The sequence below is a fragment of the Meleagris gallopavo genome, chromosome 5 (assembly GCF_000146605.3).
Source record: "Meleagris gallopavo isolate NT-WF06-2002-E0010 breed Aviagen turkey brand Nicholas breeding stock chromosome 5, Turkey_5.1, whole genome shotgun sequence".
Lineage (NCBI taxonomy): Eukaryota > Metazoa > Chordata > Aves > Galliformes > Phasianidae > Meleagris > Meleagris gallopavo.
In genome coordinates this window covers 36,776,135-36,795,155 of record NC_015015.2, presented here as the reverse complement: position 1 = coordinate 36,795,155, position 19,021 = coordinate 36,776,135, and the positions used below count along the sequence as shown (strand labels likewise).

The window sequence follows — 19,021 nt, the reverse complement described above, 5'->3', positions numbered from 1 at the left end:
GGAGACAGGACGAGGGGAAACGGACATAAGCTGCAGCACAGGAAGTTTCGCACGAATGTGCGTAAGAACTTCTTCACGGTGAGGGTGACGGAGCACTGGAACAGGCTGCCCAGGGAGGTTGTGGAGTCTCCTTCTCTGGAGATATTCAAGTCTCGCCTGGACGCCTACCTGTGCTACCTGGTGTAGGGAACCTGCTTTGGCAGGGGGTTGGTCTCAATGATCTCTAGAGGTCCCTTCCAACCCCTACAATTCTGTGATTCTATGATTCTGTGACTGAACTTGAAGGGGAAATGCTCACCTAAACTGAGGGAAGGAAGAAAAAGATTTCTAGCCTTGTTTGTAACCTAAATAAGTAATGCATGCATGTATGTATGTATGTATGTATAAATAAATAAATCAAACTGGAAAAGTGCAGCTAGTTAAGTAACAAAGGAAGCAGCCTAAAATACAAGAAAATCTGTAGGCCTGGAGTTAGTGACTATTTATAAATGATTTTGCAATGCAGAACAAACCAATGATACATTTTGGCTACATATCCTTGGAGATCAGGCAGGTAATCCTGTATGGATGTCTGATAAAAGCCATCCATGATGTTACATTTCATAATGGTGAATTTTTGGAAGTTGTTCAGGGAAGGCAGAAAGAATTATCACGAAGCTTAAGCAACCAATTCATGGAGGAAAATTTAAGAGCAAAATCTATCCATGGGGGCCAAGAGAAAAAGAGAAAGAACGTAAAGTCTACAAGTGTTTGATGAAGCACAGTGCAACACACAGTGTGCCACTAGGATTAACAGATGAAGTGTGTATCAAGGAGAAGTGTGGTATTAACAGGGAGCAGTACCGGTGAGGCACAGCAACACAGTGTAGTCTGCCAGGTTCTGTTTTAAAACCCACCTTTTCTCCTGTCACATTTCCCTGTGTTTGGGTGATAATCATGCCATCATCAAGCCAGCTGCTGGAGTCCAAGTGCAGCTGTTTGCATTTTAGTGGTTGCTACTGTGTGACTTTTTTGTATGCTACAGTTGCGTACCTGCTACGAATGTTCTTCATATCCCATCTAACCAATAATGTGTAATATTAAACTGAGTATTACAAAGTAATACAAACTTTGTCAGTTTGAATTAATGTCTAAAATATTAGAGAGATTATATTACATTACCTGGAAATCATTACTAAATAAGTAATGTGGACTGGTGGTAAGAGTGGGTGGGAGGTCATGAGAGTATTCAGTAGTGATTTTTTTTTCCTTTTTCTCTCTGCAGGAATTTTAGCCTGGATCACTGTGAACTTTTTGACAGGTAGCTAATGCTGTATAACTTCTCTTTAAATTTGAACTTGAGTTTCTTCTGCAGAGATGATCTCTCTGTGTGTTCCTCTGTCTTGGTTGCTGTATCTTCCTTTTCCTCCCTACTGTGGCAACAATGCTAAAGCAGTGGATTGACTTGGGCAGAGGCTGAGTCGCACCTGTAGCAAGAAGAAGGCATCTTGATCCAGAAGGTGCCAGGATTTACTCAGGACTGGAAGGCACTGGCAAACTGATTTCTGTAATGTATGTTGGGGCACGGTACCACTAACCTCTTAGAAAATGGGAAACAGGGTGTTAGGCTATTCTTCATCTCACTTTGAACTGTGCAATGAACATGATGCAATAGCATGCATTAGCCTGACGTGCTCTGATAAGTTCTGAGAGTGCAATCTAGCAAAGAGAAAATAAAATCAGTTCTCTAGTAGAAATGTGAATAAACAAAGAAAAACATTTAAAAAATGCTGTTCTGGGTGATGAGGAATGGTAACAGTTTGTTCTGCTCTTTCTAATATCCTTATTCTTCTACTTGATGAGCACCTATGGTAATTACAGAATTTATGCACTCTCTCTGACAATCTTCTGTAGATACTATGTCTCTTTCAGCTTTTCATGTATACCCAAATATTCATCTACTTTTGTCTCTTAGGATGTGAAATTTGAGTCAGAGAAGAAATTTTCTTAATACCTTCTTTATGACAACATTTCTCCGTGATGGTTTTTGTCTTTGAAGGCCCACTCAGCCTCCCTGTATTGCTATGATGTGGAAATTTGTCGGTTGCCTGAGCATACATGCAGTATCCACATTATAGCATTTTGCCACTTCAGGCTGTTCTGAACATGATGTGGTTTGCAGGGCAGCTGTCTGGCCAGAACCAGCACACTACTGGGACCCTGGACTTAGGAGGAGCCTCAACCCAGATCACGTTTCTGCCACGGTTTGAGGTGAGAAGTAGCTGTAAGCATATGAGTCAAGACCACAATGTCAGTGGGAAGACCTGGGCACAGCTGGGCTCTGTGCTCTCATTTTGTCAGCTCTGGCACAAGCAGAACATCTCTGATGTAGTGAACATCTGCACAGCCTTTCCCTTTGACATCAGCTGTTGGCTGATAGGCGCTTGCAAACAAAGAAGCCTGGATAAGTAGGCAGGAAAAAGAAAGCAAGCAAATGTGTAAAACCAAAAAGAATTAGCCTTTGTTTTCTAGACTTAGGCTGGAAAATCCCCATGAATGTAGACAATTACTTTGTATTCAATAAATGTAGCATATTTTTAGGGAATATTCTTACATATTACAGAAAATTAGGGTCTCTTCTGAGTAACCATTTTTTTCCATTCCAGTCTGATAGCAGATCCTCACTAAATATGGCAGGGTGGGGTTGTCTAATGGAGCAAATGTTTTTATTTCTAATAGCACAGCTACTCCCTCTTTGTTTACTTACCTGTTCCTTCTCGTTTCCTGGAGAATTCTTGTCTCTGGGGGAATCTCCCCATCTCTGCTGGATTTTTCAGAAATTCTATATCTCTTTAGAAAGTCTGAATTGGGACCCAAGTATGAAGATTGCATGGGAAAATTACATGGATGTTAAACAGTGGAAGGACGCTACAGCATTCAGTACCTCCATATTGCCAAGTTGTTTTTGTCCTCTTGCTATTTCTGAAGTAGTTTAACATATTTTGCTTACAAGAATGGAAATTCTCAAACAGGTGTTTGGAGACCACTAAACACATGGTTTTCATATCAGAATATTTGATCTCTGCCATGGTGGGTCATGTTGAAACCTGATGAGCAACCTTATCATGTTCTGCAGAGCCTCAAGTACTCTGGGCTTGCCTTCTGTTTTGTGCTGATAACGCCTGCTGAACTGGGCATTGGACCAACAGGAAAGGGTGTTATGTGTCAGGGTTTTAGAGACTAAATAGAGCTTTAAAGGAGGCTGGACTGCAGCTCAGGATTCAAACTTCTCCTTATGGCTTTGCAGGAAAAGGCCTTGAAGGTTTGCTACTGACAAGGACCAACAGTATGAATAGTAGAGTGGTTTGGAGTAAGGGTTCACGTATCCTGCTTGTATGCTATGCCTGCTGCAAGCTTGTGTTATCAATTTCATACCAAAAAGCACATATGTAGCTCAGAATGCTTCCAAAAAATTCTGCCCATGTGACAGAATTTTGTTCCTTGATTTTGTCCCAGAGGTTTTTTTCCTCCTATAACCTGAGGCAGTTGCATATTTGCTTTCATATTATTTTTTTAAGAAACAACACTGTAATACTAGGAGATTCATGAATGAAATACAGATTTGCAAGCAAATAGAAGATGTAGAATGGTAACTGCAAAGAGCTGTTTTAACACTGTTATGCTTTTCATGATTTGGCTGTTGCCAAAGTTATAAGCTACTAAAATTCAACCGTAATAATTATGAAATTGTCTGTCTAGTGCCTGCCTCACCTGGGACTGTGTGAAGAATTCTACATTTTTGTGAAGGCAAGGGACAGGAAAACAGTTGTCTTCTCCAATCAATTTTTTTTTTTTAAAAAGGACTCTCCTTTTTAAAAGTTTTTGTGATGTACGATTTAGGAACAGAATTCAGAATATGGCAGGGTCAAGGGTCACTGCCACTCCTACACAAATCTACCCAGTACCAAAAACAAACCAGTCTGTATTTGTTCAGGAGAGACTTAAGCTAAATACTGCCGAACCTCTTTCAGTGTCAGGCAGGCTGCCCTCCAGGACTCTGTAATTGCAGATCTGTCTTTTGCTCTGTCTGGTCACTGGAACGGCAGCAGCAGTGACTCTGAAGGTTCAGTCCTCTGAGATTCTGCTGTTTGGCCCAGAGCAGCAGTGTCTGATATGAAGGCACGGAGCCAAGAAGGGATGGGAGGATGAGGTTAGAGGAAGCAGAGGAAAGGTTAAGGCCTCAGGGACTGGAAACAGAAAGGAACAGTAAACGAGTCCAGAACAGGTTCAGATTTACAAGAATGAGAGTCAGCGTGGCAAGGAAATAGAGACTGGGTGTTGGTGGGGCAAACGTGCACAGAGAGGGAACACTGAATGGAAGAAGATGAAGTAGTGAGGTGAGAGCTGAGGGTAGATGGAAGCACTTAAACCAGGAGATAAAGAAGCCAAAAAGGCTGAGAGTGAATGTTCACAGTGTTTCTTTGACTATCAGGAAATAATGTAACTTGGGAAAAATCTGGTTTATACTTTAATTGGCATTTTTAGATTCTTCTCTGTGCCTGAATTAAGATCTCTAGTCTGGCTTGGAAAAGTTCATAGTGCTTCAAGTGCAGCTGATTTCTGTGTGTATACATAGGCAAGCATACAAGTAGTCTGAAAAACTAAATGAATTAAAGAGTATTTTCATCCTGATCTGTTTTGCTTCCCTTACACTGCAGTAACACAAAGATGCAAATAAATAAACTCAGTGTTAAATACTGCAAGCATTACAGCAGCGGGCACCATTGGAAAACTTTTTTTGTTTTCAAAGGCTATATCTGTGATAGTATATCAGTTATTTATTTTTTGTTGCATAATTACATCTAAAAGTTTTTTTCTTTTACTTAATTTTTAGGAAACCTTGAAGGAAAGCCCTAGGGATTTTCTTACCTCATTTGAAATGTTTAACAGCACCTACAAGCTCTATACCCACAGGTGAGGAGCAAAAAGGCTGCTGGCTCTAGTTGGAGAATCAATCTCTCTGCAGCCTCTGAGACCAGAAATGTTTGTGTTGTCCTATTGCCAGCTGTTGGGACTATATTTTTTTTACCTGCTTGAAACATTAGTTGAACTGAAATGTGACAGTAGGCTGGAAATACTCCAGCTTATTATCACTGCAAAGTAATAATAGTCCCTCAAAGGAAAAGGAATTATAGTACTCTGTTTAAGAATTTTTATTACTTGGTTTAAGCCAAATATTCTGGAACAAACAGAATGGTAGATGTTGTGCCAGCAGTCAGAATTAAATTAAATTAATTAAATTCCTAGTTCTCAATTCCAAATAGCCCATCTCTTTAGTAACTGGATAAAAAGTAAAACTTAGACTGATGTAAACCAATGAGACAGCTAATACACAACATAGAACACAGACTCTTGAGCCAGCTAGGGGGATTCTTGGCCTGAAAGAATGTAATTGTGCTTACTGAATTAAGCAAACAGGTATCTGAGATGTCTGCAGTGATACCCAAAGTTTATTGGGTATTTATATAGAACTCAACCATGCATGATAGTTTGTCTCAGCCCACAACTACTGGGGTGAAGAATATCATTTCAGTTAACTGCGGAATATGTTTACTTGACAGCAAAGCTGGTTTAACAGTCCTCCTCTCACACTACTTAAATTTATGAAGTAACTGAGTGCTGCATTTACCAATAAATGGTATCACTTGAAGTAATTGGGATTTAAAATAATCTCATAAAAATGGGGAAGATAGAGATTAATTTAAACCTGGTTATTATGTAAGAACTTGCATTAACATTACTAAAGGGATAGGCAGTCAAAGACAAATGGAAATGAAAGGCCAGCAGGTTTTTAATCTAGCTGCACTGTTAAAGCCACTAACACGTAATGATATTCTCATAAGCATCGTTCACAATCCTAGCTTGCAGTATAGTGGTATTATGTGAAGTCAAACAGAGGCAAACTTCATAGGAAGGCACATCTTCATTATAGTGGGACATTCTGCAGTTTTCTTAGTTCTGTTAAGAGCACAGTCTTATGCATATAATGTAGGAATGGCCATACTATTCCCCTGCACTCCTCACATAACTTTATTTATCCCTGGTTTTTAAGATTAATGCATTTTTACATTTCAAATAACATCCTGTAGAAATGTCACAGCAACTGTAACCACTTTCTGCAGTTTTAGATTTACCCATCTTACAGCATAATGTGCCTTGGTGTCTGTAATTTTGGGACTTGGAGCTGTTCAGGCAAAGAGAACCCTCTATTTCCTTTGCATAGAATAGTGGGAAACAAAGAAAGGGTTTGATTTGAGTGTTCTAGGATTTAGGAAGAGTTACGGATGAAACATCAAAAGTGCAAGAATTAAAAACTGAAATAAAAACTGAAACGTTTTCTTTTGTTTTTGCAGCTATTTGGGTTTTGGACTAAAAGCTGCCAGACTAGCAACTCTTGGAGCTTTGAATACAGAAGGTATGTCCAGATAAGAAAACACTGAAGATTTCTGAAGAGATAAGTAAGCTTAGTCTTGTGTCAGCAACCCATTTCATGTGCCTTCACTGCTATATTTCACACTTTTCTGTTCTCCTGGTATAGATCTGTCCAGAAACTGAGCCTACTGCTTTTTTTTTTTTAGGAATGTCTTGTGAGAAAGCTGCTTTTCCAGTTTCAACTAGCAATGAGACTGAGGGTAAATTCTAGAAATGCACACACTAAATACATAGCCAGCCAACATACACAGCTTTACCAGCTTTCACATAAATGCAAATAGCATAAAACAGGTTCCCTGAGTAGATTGCACAGTTCAGACTTCTTTACTTTTGCCTGTAGACCTTAATGAAGGTCTTTCAGCCTTTTCTTTTCTGGCTTTGCACACTGATTGATAACTGCATTAAAATTTATCCTTCCTGACCCTCTTATTTCCAGTTGCAGATGGACAAATGTTCCGCAGTTCTTGTTTGCCAAAGCAACTGGAAGCAGAGTGGCACTTTGGGGGAGTGAAGTACCGGTATGGGGGCAACAAAGAAGGTAAAATATAGCAACTTTTGCTTCCTGTAAGATAAGTCTTGCCTACAGCATCTGCATTTTTTCTTGACAAATACTCCATCAGTTATCTTAGACTATGAAGGATATCTCTCCAATCATAGATATATGGAGCTTTGATAGAGCCAAAGAATGATCTGAAGCTGTAAGAGTAACTGGCCTGTGCTTGCTATACACTGCCTTAATAGGAAATGTTAGTTACTCATACAAACAGGAGAGTTCTTTCTGAGGGTTGGAGCTGAGTGCTCTGGCTGTGTTGGGTACAACAACTGGTAGACTGAAGAGTATCCTCTTGTGGAACTCTTTCTTAAAAATACTGTCTCTAATGCTGCAAGTCCCCTTTGGTGACTGACACTGCTTTGTTTTACAGTAGGAAACATGACTGCTGTGCTTGATTCAGTGTGTGTGTGTATGTGGACTGGACTGATAAATTACAATGTGAAGGGGAGCGAAAGTCAAGTTTTACCTTGCAGGTGGTGGCAAATATAAATGAGATTCTGCTGACCACAGAACATAGCAATGGGACCTTTGCCTAATGAAGAAGCATTTCACGCACCTACCCTAGTATGCTCAGCTCACCTACCAGATACTGCTGTGAACTGCTTTAGCCAGTTCCATTTGAGCATGGTGATCTAGAGTGCTTGCTCCGTGCAGGTACCACGCTGGATTACGGAGAGGCTATCTCACCTCCTCTGATTCTTTAATCTCTGTTTCTTCCTATTTTCACTTTTGCCACCAATTCCTCCATCTCCTGGATGTGCCTCTTAGGATCACCTCATCTGTCTTTGTCCTGGCAGGAGAGACAGGATTCAAGCCTTGCTACCTGGAAGTACTGAAGGTTGTCAAAGGAAAACTGCACCAACCAGATGAGATTCGTGGAAGTTCCTTCTATGCTTTCTCCTATTACTATGATCGAGCAGCTGACACCAACCTAATAGGTAAACTGGTCTGGGGTAATCTACTACATGTGAGCATGCCAACCAGAAGATAGAACCCTAAAGATGGAGATAGGTGAAGCAGGGAAATGGCGGAAGATGTCTAAGGAAAAGGAAACGCACAAAATGCTTTCATGTAACCCTCATTTGTGGTATCTGGAATTTGTCAGAAGAGAGCAGTGCTCTGAGTACTAGTTATACTTGCTGCTCTGTTTGCTGTTACCAGGGACTTCACTCCTGGCCCATCATCACAGAGTTGTACCCCAGAGTCTGCTTAGATTTAGAACTCAACTGCTTGCAGGTTTATGAAGATATTTTCTCACCTCTTTCTTTTCAGATTATGAACAGGGAGGAGTTCTGGAAGTGAGAGATTTTGAAAGAAAAGCCAAAGAAGGTAACTATCATCAAACATGGGAAACTGTTGGGGAGAATAAATCATTAAAGATGAATGTTTACAAGGCAGTACTTCATGTGTTTGACTTGAAAAAAATGACTGTTTAGCCTTTATTTCACTTACACTCCCATGTCTTGCTACTTACCTTCTGTTATGTCATACCTCTAACTGTTGCTGAATAAAGTACTGAAGAACAATAACAAGAAGGAAAGAGGTACCATCTTTGCAGTTCTGTTCGGGAAATAAGGGAAACAGCTTATAAATGTCAGCACAAAACAGTACATTTCCATCTAAAAGATGACGCTTGTTGTAAATGCACTTCCTAGTCACTGTAACCCTTGTTGTGGAATCTTTGCTGCAGTGTGAATGGTTGTTTGGGCAATAGTCTCTTGGACATGTGGTTGAAAATTTAAAATTAAAAGCAGCTGCCAGCCCAGAAGGTGGAATCTGTTACTAGAGCCATTTTTGGACAGATTAAGGAAGATAAGTGTTGCCACATTCTTAAAATAAGCAGTCTACCAGGCAACTACCCTGGCAGCTATTGATTGAGCAGAGGTTCAATCTTCAAAAGAGCAATATGAACTATGTTGCTGTAACAACTCTATCAGAAGTGTATGTTTTAAGAGAAGCTGTAATTACTATATCGTTTACTCTCTAACTGTGTAGTATGTACCATGTGTTATATAACCCCATTAACAGAAGTAGGTGATATGTTTTAGTGGATTTTGGCTTAAGGTCATTTCAAAAGCCCCTTTATTTTGCTGATTTTTTTTTTAATTTTTTCTTTCTCTAGTCTGTGATAACATGGAGAGGTTCAGCTCAGCCAGTCCTTTCCTCTGCATGGATCTCACTTACATCACTGCTTTATTAAAGGAAGGTTTTGGATTTAGAGACAACACACTCTTACAGGTGAGAAGTTCAATCCCAAAACCAGCTTTCCAATTTCTCTATCAGTCAACATGCAGTGGTTCATTTTTCTGGCTAACTAGCTACTGAGTCTTTCCAGGGTTGCTATGTGTAGTTGCTGTCATGTGCAACTCTCAACATATTGGGAACACTGTTGGTAACAATTGCTTTTTTTCCTTTTATAGTTAACAAAAAAAGTGAACAACATAGAGACAAGCTGGACTTTGGGTGCTACCTTTCACTTATTGCAGTCTCTGGGGATAACATATTGAACTGAGACATTCCTATGGATTTCAGCATTTCTGGAAGTTTGAGAAAGCAAACTGAAATCACCAGGTACGTTATCCAGCTGGAGTCAATCACAGAGTGGAAAACGGACCAAAGCTATAAAACAGATCCTCACCTGGGATTGGCGTTGCACATAATGAAAGTTGCCACAATTTAATTGTGATTGGCATAAGTAATCCAGAAACTGCCTTCTGAAAGCCAAAAGGCCTAAACTCCTGCAGAGTATCTGCAAGAGACTCAAAGCCAGCTTTCACCAGCACATTTGTATAGCATCCCATTGCTAAAAGCACAGCATACTTGGGACATGGTGGTAAATTACAGATGGTATTTCTCCTCCCCCATTTACTTTAATCATACAGTACTGAAGTTTGCTTGCAAGACATTAAATACAGAAATTATACATGACACCAACAGCCATTCAGAGAAAATTAAACGATAACCCTGGATGCTCCCAGCCTCAGTGTTCAAAGTACCCAGTTGTTAGCTAATATATTACAAGATGACATCAGCCTTTCTATAAGCACTCTTTGGGTATAATTTTAGGAAAGGTATTGGCTGAAACATAGGCTGTACCACCACCAAGCATTTCTTTCAGCAGTAGTTTCTTAAGCAGCATCTGTGCTGACAGATTGCATGACTACCTTTGTGCTGCCCTTTAAAAGTCTGTACTGTATGGCTGCACATCTGGATATCAGGCCTTGATTCATTTTAGCATCTACAGTTATAACACACAGTTGTACAGGCATAAAACTAGGCAGCAAGATATGTACATATGCCAGATATTGAAAATCCTCTGCCAAAAGAAATGCTCGTCACATTACACCACAAGGAAATTAAGGATGGGGTCAGATGAAGTGTCTGATGTAATAGTTCACGTTGCCTTGACTATGTTCTGTTCAATATGGAATATGGAACTTAAAGATGAACTTAGCACAGTCTTAGGAACAGAACTTTTTTTCACCCCTGCCTTATGACAAACACTTTGTTCCTTTCAGGCATACTACAGCACATCTCTTTCACTTTGGTAAAACCCAAGGTTGCTCTCACACTACCTTCTCTGGAAACTGGATTTGTTTCCAGAGCACGAGGAAGAAACAGTGCACTCAAATTCTAACTAATCTCACCAAGTAGGTTGGAGTCCTAGGAATTTGCCTTACTATGAACATTGGTCATTTTCCTCTTGTTAGCAGCGCAAGTCTGGCAATGGCTGATTAAGTTATCCCATTTCCCTGCCTCAGGGAATGGTGCTAGGATACAAAGCATGCTTTTGATTGAACAAGCTCGGTCAGCATCAGGAATCCAAGGAGTAGGGTGGAGCAGCCTGTAACTGTCCAACTTTTGACACCTGACTGTAAACTCAGACTGTTTCTTTGGAATATGAAATGAGCACCCTACTTGTGCTCCTTACCAGAATCTGTTAGAAAGATGCATGTTGGGAAATGTATCAGCACCACAGCAAACTTCTGTTCCTCTGTCACTACAAAAATTTGCTGGAGCCTTGATGCTGGCCTTTTCTTTATGAGGAACCTTTCTTACTCCCCTGCTTACCATTTGGTAAAACTTAGTGCATGGTCTGCATGCATGGTTTCAACAAGGTAACAACAAACATATTCATCTTCTGAATGACCAATTTTCTTCACCTTTGTACTCTTTGGAGAACATAAAGAAGGTTGCAGCGATTAATAGCCAAGCGCGTTACTCCTGAGAAGTAGCTAATGTAATGAACCAAAGGCTTCCAGTCTGAGCCAGTGCTGTGACAAACTCTCTTAGTAGATCCTGAGGCCAAGAGCCACAAGCAGTGAGGCTGTACTTGAAACACAAAAGCAAGGTGGGGTATTATTTTTAAGGCACAAGCAGAAGCGTATCTGCCAAGTGAATAAAGCCTAGCCCTGACAAGTACCTGAGGGTTTGGTTTTGGCCTGAGGGAGGATATCTAGAAGAAGACATACCATGTGGAGTAAGTTTCTTTTCTGCATTCTTTGCCTCAAACTCTGGTACTACAAATCCTAGGTGGGAGCATCCATTATCCTGTACCAAAGTTGCATTAAATCTGAATGCTCAGGGCCTTCATTTGTCAGTGGCACAATTCATTAACTGAAACTCACCTGCTGCTCTCTATCCGGGGCCTGATCCTGCAGTCACAAGAGAAACAAAAACTCAGCTCAAAGGTTTCTTTTACAAGAAATTGCAGAATTGAGCCTTTACTGTTTACATCTGAATTACTGAAAGTGGGTTGAGGATATAGGGAAGCCAGTCATGTCCTCACACCCTAGTGCAATGATTTTATTTATTAGCTTAACTAAAGACTAAGCAGCCTTTTTAAGGGAAGAGTTCTACTTGCACCACCGATTTTTATCTTCTCCTTTGTTAAGTCTCTTATCCTGACTACCAGGAACTGCTTAGTATGTGCGACTGAAGAAGCACAAGTAATGGCTTTCAATACAAAACTTATGTTTAATTATTTGTGATTTTAATTCCTGATACTGGTTACCGTATCTACAAATCTCACCCAGTAGCAGTGCTCACTCATTGTTGTGAGTCTCAAATGTCTAATGCAGGAGGGCTGGCATTTGGAACATAGGACAGAATATCTTGATTTTCTATTTTAGTAATTAAAGCATTTTTAACAATATTTACAACTTTGTCCTGAAGTTTCTTTCCTTGATGTTATTTGCATCTTGTTTTCATGGTATTGGAAAGCTCTTAAGACTAACTAGTTCCACAAGAAATATCACTATTAAATAAAACCATCGTGAGAATGCCAAGAAATAAGGTGAAGGAAAGAGATTAGAACATTAAAACATACCTATCTGCCACTAGAAGTTGGTCTCTTCTGCTGAAAACTCGCCCCCCTTTCGGAGTCCAGGAAGTGGTTAAGAACACAGAATTGACATAACAGTTTCAGAACCACACCATGAAAAACTGAAAGTAATTAAACAGCAAAATTTGTTGCTAGCGAAATTCAGCCCAGTCCACTTTGGTCTTCAATTTAAAAGGTCCAAACTAAAAGCAGATTGTAAAGACAGTTCAGTGGCCGAAGGGATAATGATACCACAGGAAGAGACCTCAAACCCTGCTGAGAAGAGCAGATGAGATATCATCCGCATAAACCAGAGAAGGTGTAAGACACAGCTCAATACTTCAGTTTTATTGTTAAATTAAAATAACACAATTCAAAAATTGTATCAGTGACAGTCCTTATAAAAATAATGCACACACTGGCAAGCTGCTGTTCCAAACTGAGAATGGATCACTTACTGGCAAAAGCCATGATTTGCTCCTAAAAAAGGGAGAAAGAAAGGTAATTTGTAAACTGCTAAGTGTACATTTCAGAAAGCAGCTATAATCTCCTTCCCCTTTCCATGTGGACAAGAGTTCTTGTCAGCCTTTTAATTAAGTGCAAAGTACCTATCCCTGGATGCAAGGAAATTAAAGAAATTTCAGCACTCTTTTCCTTCTTGAATAGCACAAACCAGACATAACCAGCATGTTCTGTGGTCAGAAAAGAGGTCTTTGCTCGGCTTTCTGCTTTCAAGAGAGAAACTGAATAAACACCAAGCGCTGAAGCAGCATTATACTGCTCTTCTTAGTACAACTAGAGTCATCAATTCAGCCTAGTGTCTTCCGTAATGTAATGCACAGGAATCTGGCCATCTGTGTTTAATAGTAAGAAGGTGACTTGATTTGTGCAACAGAACAGTCAAATTCAGAAGTGAGAAATCTCATTTGAAGGCATGCAGAACCTCTGAGAGAAGGTGCCTCAATGAACATCATGAAAATCCACCAACTACATCAATGCTGTACAAATTTCTGGCAGCTAGGCTGAAAACAGAAGTTCTGTGTTTAAGTCTGAACCTTCTCAGGTAACTTCCATTGAAGGCTTCAACTTCAGCTAGGAGAAAACAATTTAACAGGGCAGAACAGCACAGAAATAGTATCTGTAAGTCACACCCCACATCTGTCAAGTCACCTGGTGTCTTACTCTAAAGGAAGGTTTGTTTTCAGAGGGCTATTTTTTTCACAATGCATTTCTGGAATGCAGTTCAAAGTTCCATGTTCGCATTCCATAGCAAAATAAAGCCAAAGACTACTAGTGACTTTTGACCCACAATTACTGATGTATAGATATCGAGATCCTTTGTGTTCCCCTGTGCTGTGAAGAAACCCATAACTACCACAAGTTATTTAGGAAACCCTCAGGCTCATTCACAACACAAAACCTCACTTTGAACAACTTAGCATTTTCCAACCAAAAAATGTTTCATTGCAAAAATTCTTCAATGGCTTGTGTACAAAGGAAGAATCTTACTTTGATGGGAGGCAGGGCATTTGTTGCTTGCAATCCCCATGTCCTCAGCAACACCAAGGGAGAAAGGCTCGTGGAGTAAAGCCTCTTCAGTAAATCAATAGCAGCTATCAAGGAGACGTTGTGCCTCTGACGTTCTGTCTCAAACCTTAAGAGATGTTTTAAGGATCCTGGAAGAAATAATTGAATACTCACATTAAAAGTGACTTACCACAAACAATTGTACATCTTATCTGTATAGCAGTCTCCAGAACAGATAAATGGTCCATCTTAATATAGGCTTGAGTCCATCAGCTAGTGGTTTTTTGTCTTACTACCTTTAACTACCATCCTGCAGATCTTCTCTTTGTTTTTTTAAAGCTTTTTTTTTTAGGTTTTGAGGATGTGAATGGCATCCAAGCATTTTTAATTGCTCCGCAGCCAATGAATAGAAGAACAGTTTTGCTTCAAAGATGCTTTTGTCTTTTAAGCAAAAAAAGCAGCAAGCTCAACATGCAAACAGAGACAGTGCTTGTCCTGATGGTAGCAGCAGAGGTTTGTAAGGTTACACATCTCACAGCCACCTCATTGTCTTGGATCCTTACCCAGATCTTGCCCGTTGAAGGCTGCTGCACTGAGGTGATGAGCTAAACATGCAATATCACCAAAACCCAGGTTTACACCTTGTCCTGCAAGTGGGTGGACTCTGTGTGCTGCATCCCTAGAGCAAGAGAAGATAGAAGAATAACCCTTCTTGAAGAAAGCCAAATGGCTGACAAACTGTTCACTTTTTTGCAATTAACATGATCTTACAACAACATATACAGCTTTATCTAGTACCTCCTTGTGCTGAACTACCTGACTACCTCTCCAGCTACAAGGAGCAAGAAAAAGAGGGGTCAGCAAAAAGTATGATTTTACCTTTCTGAGATAAAGAGTGACTAGCTAAAGTCCAGTGTCAGATCACACGTGATCACTTTACTATTTTTCTAAGTGGCACAAGAGGAAGTATATCACCAACACATTTCACAAACAAAAGCAGAGACATAATGAATACAAAGTTGTATCACTGAAAAGAATCTGATTTTTTTTTAAATTATGAGTAAACTTATCTGCAAAGAAAGAAGCTGAACACATTACTTAAAGTAATGCAATTTGAGTATGAAATGTAAGATCATACACTTAAAATGCTAATGAGATATAAAGCACAGAGTACTCATAGGCACAAAGTGACTCAAGGTGGAAAGAAAGAATGTATCAGAAATGTAATACGGCATCAAGAATTACTATAATCTACCAACTTACTGCAGATGCAGGGAAGAATGTACACTCAGCCTTAGAACGTAAAAGATGAGTTACTTCCCTCTTTCTATAGGCAATTGTATAAAAGCCTATGACATCCTATTCAGAATTATCTGTAAGTTTTGTCATTTGTGCTCAACACAAGTGAACTAACACTCAAATGGATATACAGAATGGCTGCTATGCTTGGGGAAGTACAGATCCATCATGAGACACTGGACTGTTTCACTGGGCTACACAAACAAGAGAAGGAAAACTGTCCAATTTACACAGCAGGCATACACAACAGGCAGAGAGCTATTCATATAAAAGGCTTTTGTTGACACAAGAGCAAATTACATAAACGGCCTGGATAAAGTCAGACTAGCTATAAATGCATTTCTAACCATCTAAAGTGGGAGTTGCTGTGCTCACATCATTTCTAACCACGCACCACTCGCTCACCCAGCAGCTGCTCCAGAGACCTTACCCAATGAGAGCCACGCGGTGCCTGACGTACTGTGCTGCATGCCCCATCCCCAGAGGGAACACGGCTCTGCTCTCTGGATCTACTTCAGCGACACTCGGGGGCAGCTGACGCACCGCAGTCCCCGAGGGCTTCAGAAGTGAAAGAGCAGAACGAAACATGGCTCCAGCAGCATCAATGAAGTCAGAATGGTTTACGTTGCTCCACTGAAACAAGCATACAAACAAACAGAACGAAATCTTTAGACATTAACCCACACTGGACATATAAAAGAACTCAAAAGAAAGAAAATCTCATCTAGCTCCAGATACTCAATTAATTACCAAGACAAAAATAGATACAGAAGAAACTATCTTCATCGCTTTAGCACATGTAAGTCTTCAACTAGGATAAGCCTATGCTTCCATTATTCAGAAATTTAGTTCAGATTCTACCATACCTTTCATAACTTATATCAGTCCCAAAGGGTCATCTTTTTTTTGCCAAGTGGCCTACAAATATCATCCCTATCATAAGCTGTGGTTTGAGAATCCATCTTTTCCATTACTATCCTTTAAGCTGTAGGATTCCATTGTACTTCTCATGATTGCAACAGCCAGCCTTATAACTGCTATAAGGCTGATACTCACAAAGGCAGAGTTGATGCTATCCACAAAACTTTCCTTGTCCATAGTGAGAAGTTTTGAAGCGTGTTGATGAGATGTAGACCAAACCAGAGAGCTAGCAGTGTCAGACAGCTGGATACAAAAATTTCAAGGGTAATTATGAAGAGAAAAATAATAAAAACCAACCAAACAAACAATGCAAAGCTTTCCTCGCTCTATTATTCCTATACCAGTCCAACTGCACCTTACTTTCCCAGCCAAACATACTACAGGTGGGAAATACCAAAGATAAAGTGCAAGGGAAACAACTTAAAAGGCAGAAGGACAAAACAGCATAGCAAGGCACAGACAGAAGAAAAATTATTAAAAGAACATACTAAAAAATAAAAAACACAGAGACCATGAGGTGTCTTACTGGCAGAAGTGCAATTGGTCCTGTGGGGAGGAACCTCTGCCATGCTACGTTATTGTCTGTGGCCTACAGTGGAAAGAAGTGGACAGTTAGGAACTAGTGCTTAAGTGACTTCCGCTTAAGCAGAAGACAAGAGATGGTCTGTAGAATTTCACCTCAGACAAATGAAGAGTTGCCACCACAGCTGACTGGTCATACTGATGCTCAATGTTCTGAATTTCAGCTTCCTTCCGGACTACAGAGTTGTGGCCATCCGCACCGATCTATGGAATAAAGAAATGCAGAGCTACCTCTTCATCAGCTCCTGAGAAAGCCAATACTCCAGTCTACAAATCTCCACTACTCTGTATAAATATTTTGGTTTATACAGAAGAAGAAAATATATATAAGCTCCCTCAGATCAGAAGAGGTGGTCCCTTCTGCTCCTGTCGAGTTTAACAGTTTTCTTGCATCAGGTACAGAAAAGGCTACTCAGTGTGTCTGTCCCTTAGCACCTCTGACAGAGAGAGCAACTCACCTCACTTAAGCCCTCCACGTGGGTGGAGCGGCACACATGGAATCAGAACCAAATCCAGTGGAAAGGACTTGGGCAAGAGATGATGCCTGATCAACAGAAATAAAAAGTTTAGTTACCAGCAGTTTGGTCTGAAGTCTGCGTCCATCAGCTAACTCAATTTGGACCCAAGGGCTTGTGTCACTGCTGTGAGAGGGAAGGGGCCAGGTATACCCCACTGCTCTGCTCCCGTAGAAAACCTCCACCCGGTCTGGTGGGAACACAAAGTACCATGGTCACTGCATGACACAGACATAAAAAAAGGAAACATCACTACAGCAGCAAAGGGCCATGCACGCCTTTAGTGGCACTCTAAGAATAGATTCTACAATTCTCAAGGCAAGAACAAACAGATCTAACAAACTGTCCCTGCAAAGCCCGCTCTAAACAGAACGCTACACATCTTTCTATTAAGTCTTATTTCTGAGAAACTGGGAGCTGGTGAATACTGGGAGCCTACAGCAGATAGATTTCTCCCCCCATTTCAAGAAGCTGCCCACGTTCCAGAGTCATTTGTTAGATAAATCATCTTTCTCCCTCTCTTAACTTAGTGTACTCATCAGAAGACAAGTTATTGAAAGTTCTCTTGAGGAAATACAATATTAAAGAAGTTGTCCACTACCTGCTACTGCATCTAACTGTTTTGTAAGAGCAGACATAATGACATCATTCTCCACTATGTAACCCATGTCATCTAAGTCATCTTTCTCAAAAGTGATGATGGCTTCAGAACAAGCATCCCATACCTACAAAGAAAAACATTATATGAAGCTACAAAATAAACAGGTACAGCTCCTTTCAGAGAACATGGAAACATCCATCCTAACAGCAAAAGAACATGTTGATCTAGGAATGCAGAAGTAGAATTGTATCCCTGAATTACAGTCCATTCTAAGCTACTAAAATACATCACATAATTCCTTTCAGGCAATGATCAAGATTAATCTCAAACGCTAATTCTGAAAACAGAAAGTTTTTCCCCCCTATTTTCCTGTTACATAATTAACACATAATGCTACCCTACCACTTTTACCTTTATTTCTGTCTTTCCTGACTAGTACCCAGGCCTCCATGTTTACAGCTTCCCTTAGGAATCAATCTTTCATCCTGTAACATCACAACTCTTAGAACAGTTATCTCCCCAGAGAGAACTATGGCCTTTGCCAAAGGAGGAATAAACTCTGGATTACTACTGGAAGTATTTGTGAGAATTCAAAGCAGGCAAACACAATATATTTGCAGCCCTGAGTATGGCACCTGCATGCGTCGGAATGGTTTACATCTCAGGCTGCAGACATGATCCCAGGCACCAAAACCTATAACAGAAAGAGGACACAAATAGGTTTACATAGTGACACTGAGACCCAAATTAAGCTGAACCTCATTTTGTGCCTTTCTCTCTCACTGACCACGTATCACTAGCTACTAATAATTTGCCCAGACTCTGCTTCCACTACACCTAAGCAGGGCCAGCGCTGCCTGAGACAGTGCTTTCCCACCTCCAGCATCTCATTAATCTGCTGTTAATGCGAGCCAACCAAAAAGGCACAAGACTTCTCAAATGCTCTCACTTACACATCAACTCCCACCGGGCAACAGAACAGGCACAAAAAGTCATGGCCATCATCGTTTATAGTATTTCATTCTCCATTTGAAATCAAGGCTCAAATGTGCCTTTGAAACAAAAATTGATCAGGAGTGAGTTACCAGACTGCAACCACCAAACGTGGGAGAATTATGCATATTTTGTGAACAAAGCATCCTAGGTGCTACAGAGAGCGCTTCACAACCTTTTGCCAGCCCAGCATCACAAACACTAACACACAATGTAAACATAAGCACATATATTTA

At 40.3% G+C, this 19,021-nt stretch overlaps 2 protein-coding genes across 4 annotated transcripts in view; one reads left to right on the top strand and one right to left on the bottom strand.

The window, feature by feature from the left end:
- The window catches only part of ENTPD5 (ectonucleoside triphosphate diphosphohydrolase 5 (inactive)), a 16,823-nt gene extending 4,644 nt beyond the window's left edge, over positions 1 to 12,179 (top strand). Inside the window, exons 6-15 of one of the 2 annotated variants that reach the window (XM_010711711.3) lie at positions 1,265 to 1,300; positions 2,162 to 2,250; positions 4,874 to 4,953; positions 6,393 to 6,454; positions 6,618 to 6,671; positions 6,908 to 7,009; positions 7,822 to 7,962; positions 8,297 to 8,353; positions 9,147 to 9,262; positions 9,445 to 12,179. In XM_010711711.3, the coding sequence (XP_010710013.1) occupies positions 1,265 to 1,300; positions 2,162 to 2,250; positions 4,874 to 4,953; positions 6,393 to 6,454; positions 6,618 to 6,671; positions 6,908 to 7,009; positions 7,822 to 7,962; positions 8,297 to 8,353; positions 9,147 to 9,262; positions 9,445 to 9,531 (824 nt within the window). In that variant the 3' untranslated portion in view covers positions 9,532 to 12,179. The remainder of the gene's footprint in view (positions 1 to 1,264; positions 1,301 to 2,161; positions 2,251 to 4,873; positions 4,954 to 6,392; positions 6,455 to 6,617; positions 6,672 to 6,907; positions 7,010 to 7,821; positions 7,963 to 8,296; positions 8,354 to 9,146; positions 9,263 to 9,444) is intronic. The other variant, XM_003206593.4, reaches the window with a different exon arrangement.
- Positions 12,180 to 12,669: 490 nt separating this feature from the next.
- On the bottom strand, positions 12,670 to 18,553 carry COQ6 (coenzyme Q6, monooxygenase). Of its 2 annotated transcripts, XM_010711710.3 has the most exons (10): positions 18,428 to 18,541; positions 17,793 to 17,916; positions 17,251 to 17,381; positions 16,773 to 16,880; positions 16,621 to 16,683; positions 16,230 to 16,337; positions 15,604 to 15,806; positions 14,438 to 14,553; positions 13,857 to 14,023; positions 12,670 to 12,827 (listed from the first exon to the last, which is right to left on the bottom strand). In XM_010711710.3, the coding sequence occupies exons 1-10, from the start codon at positions 18,431 to 18,433 to the stop codon at positions 12,798 to 12,800; spliced, it is 1,056 nt and encodes a 351-aa protein (XP_010710012.1). In that variant the 5' UTR covers positions 18,434 to 18,541; the 3' UTR covers positions 12,670 to 12,797. The 2 variants fall into 2 exon arrangements, with proteins under 2 accessions (XP_010710012.1, XP_019471283.1); XM_019615738.2 differs by lacking the exon at positions 16,230 to 16,337 and having other exon boundaries at positions 18,428 to 18,553.
- Positions 18,554 to 19,021: the final 468 nt, after the last annotated feature.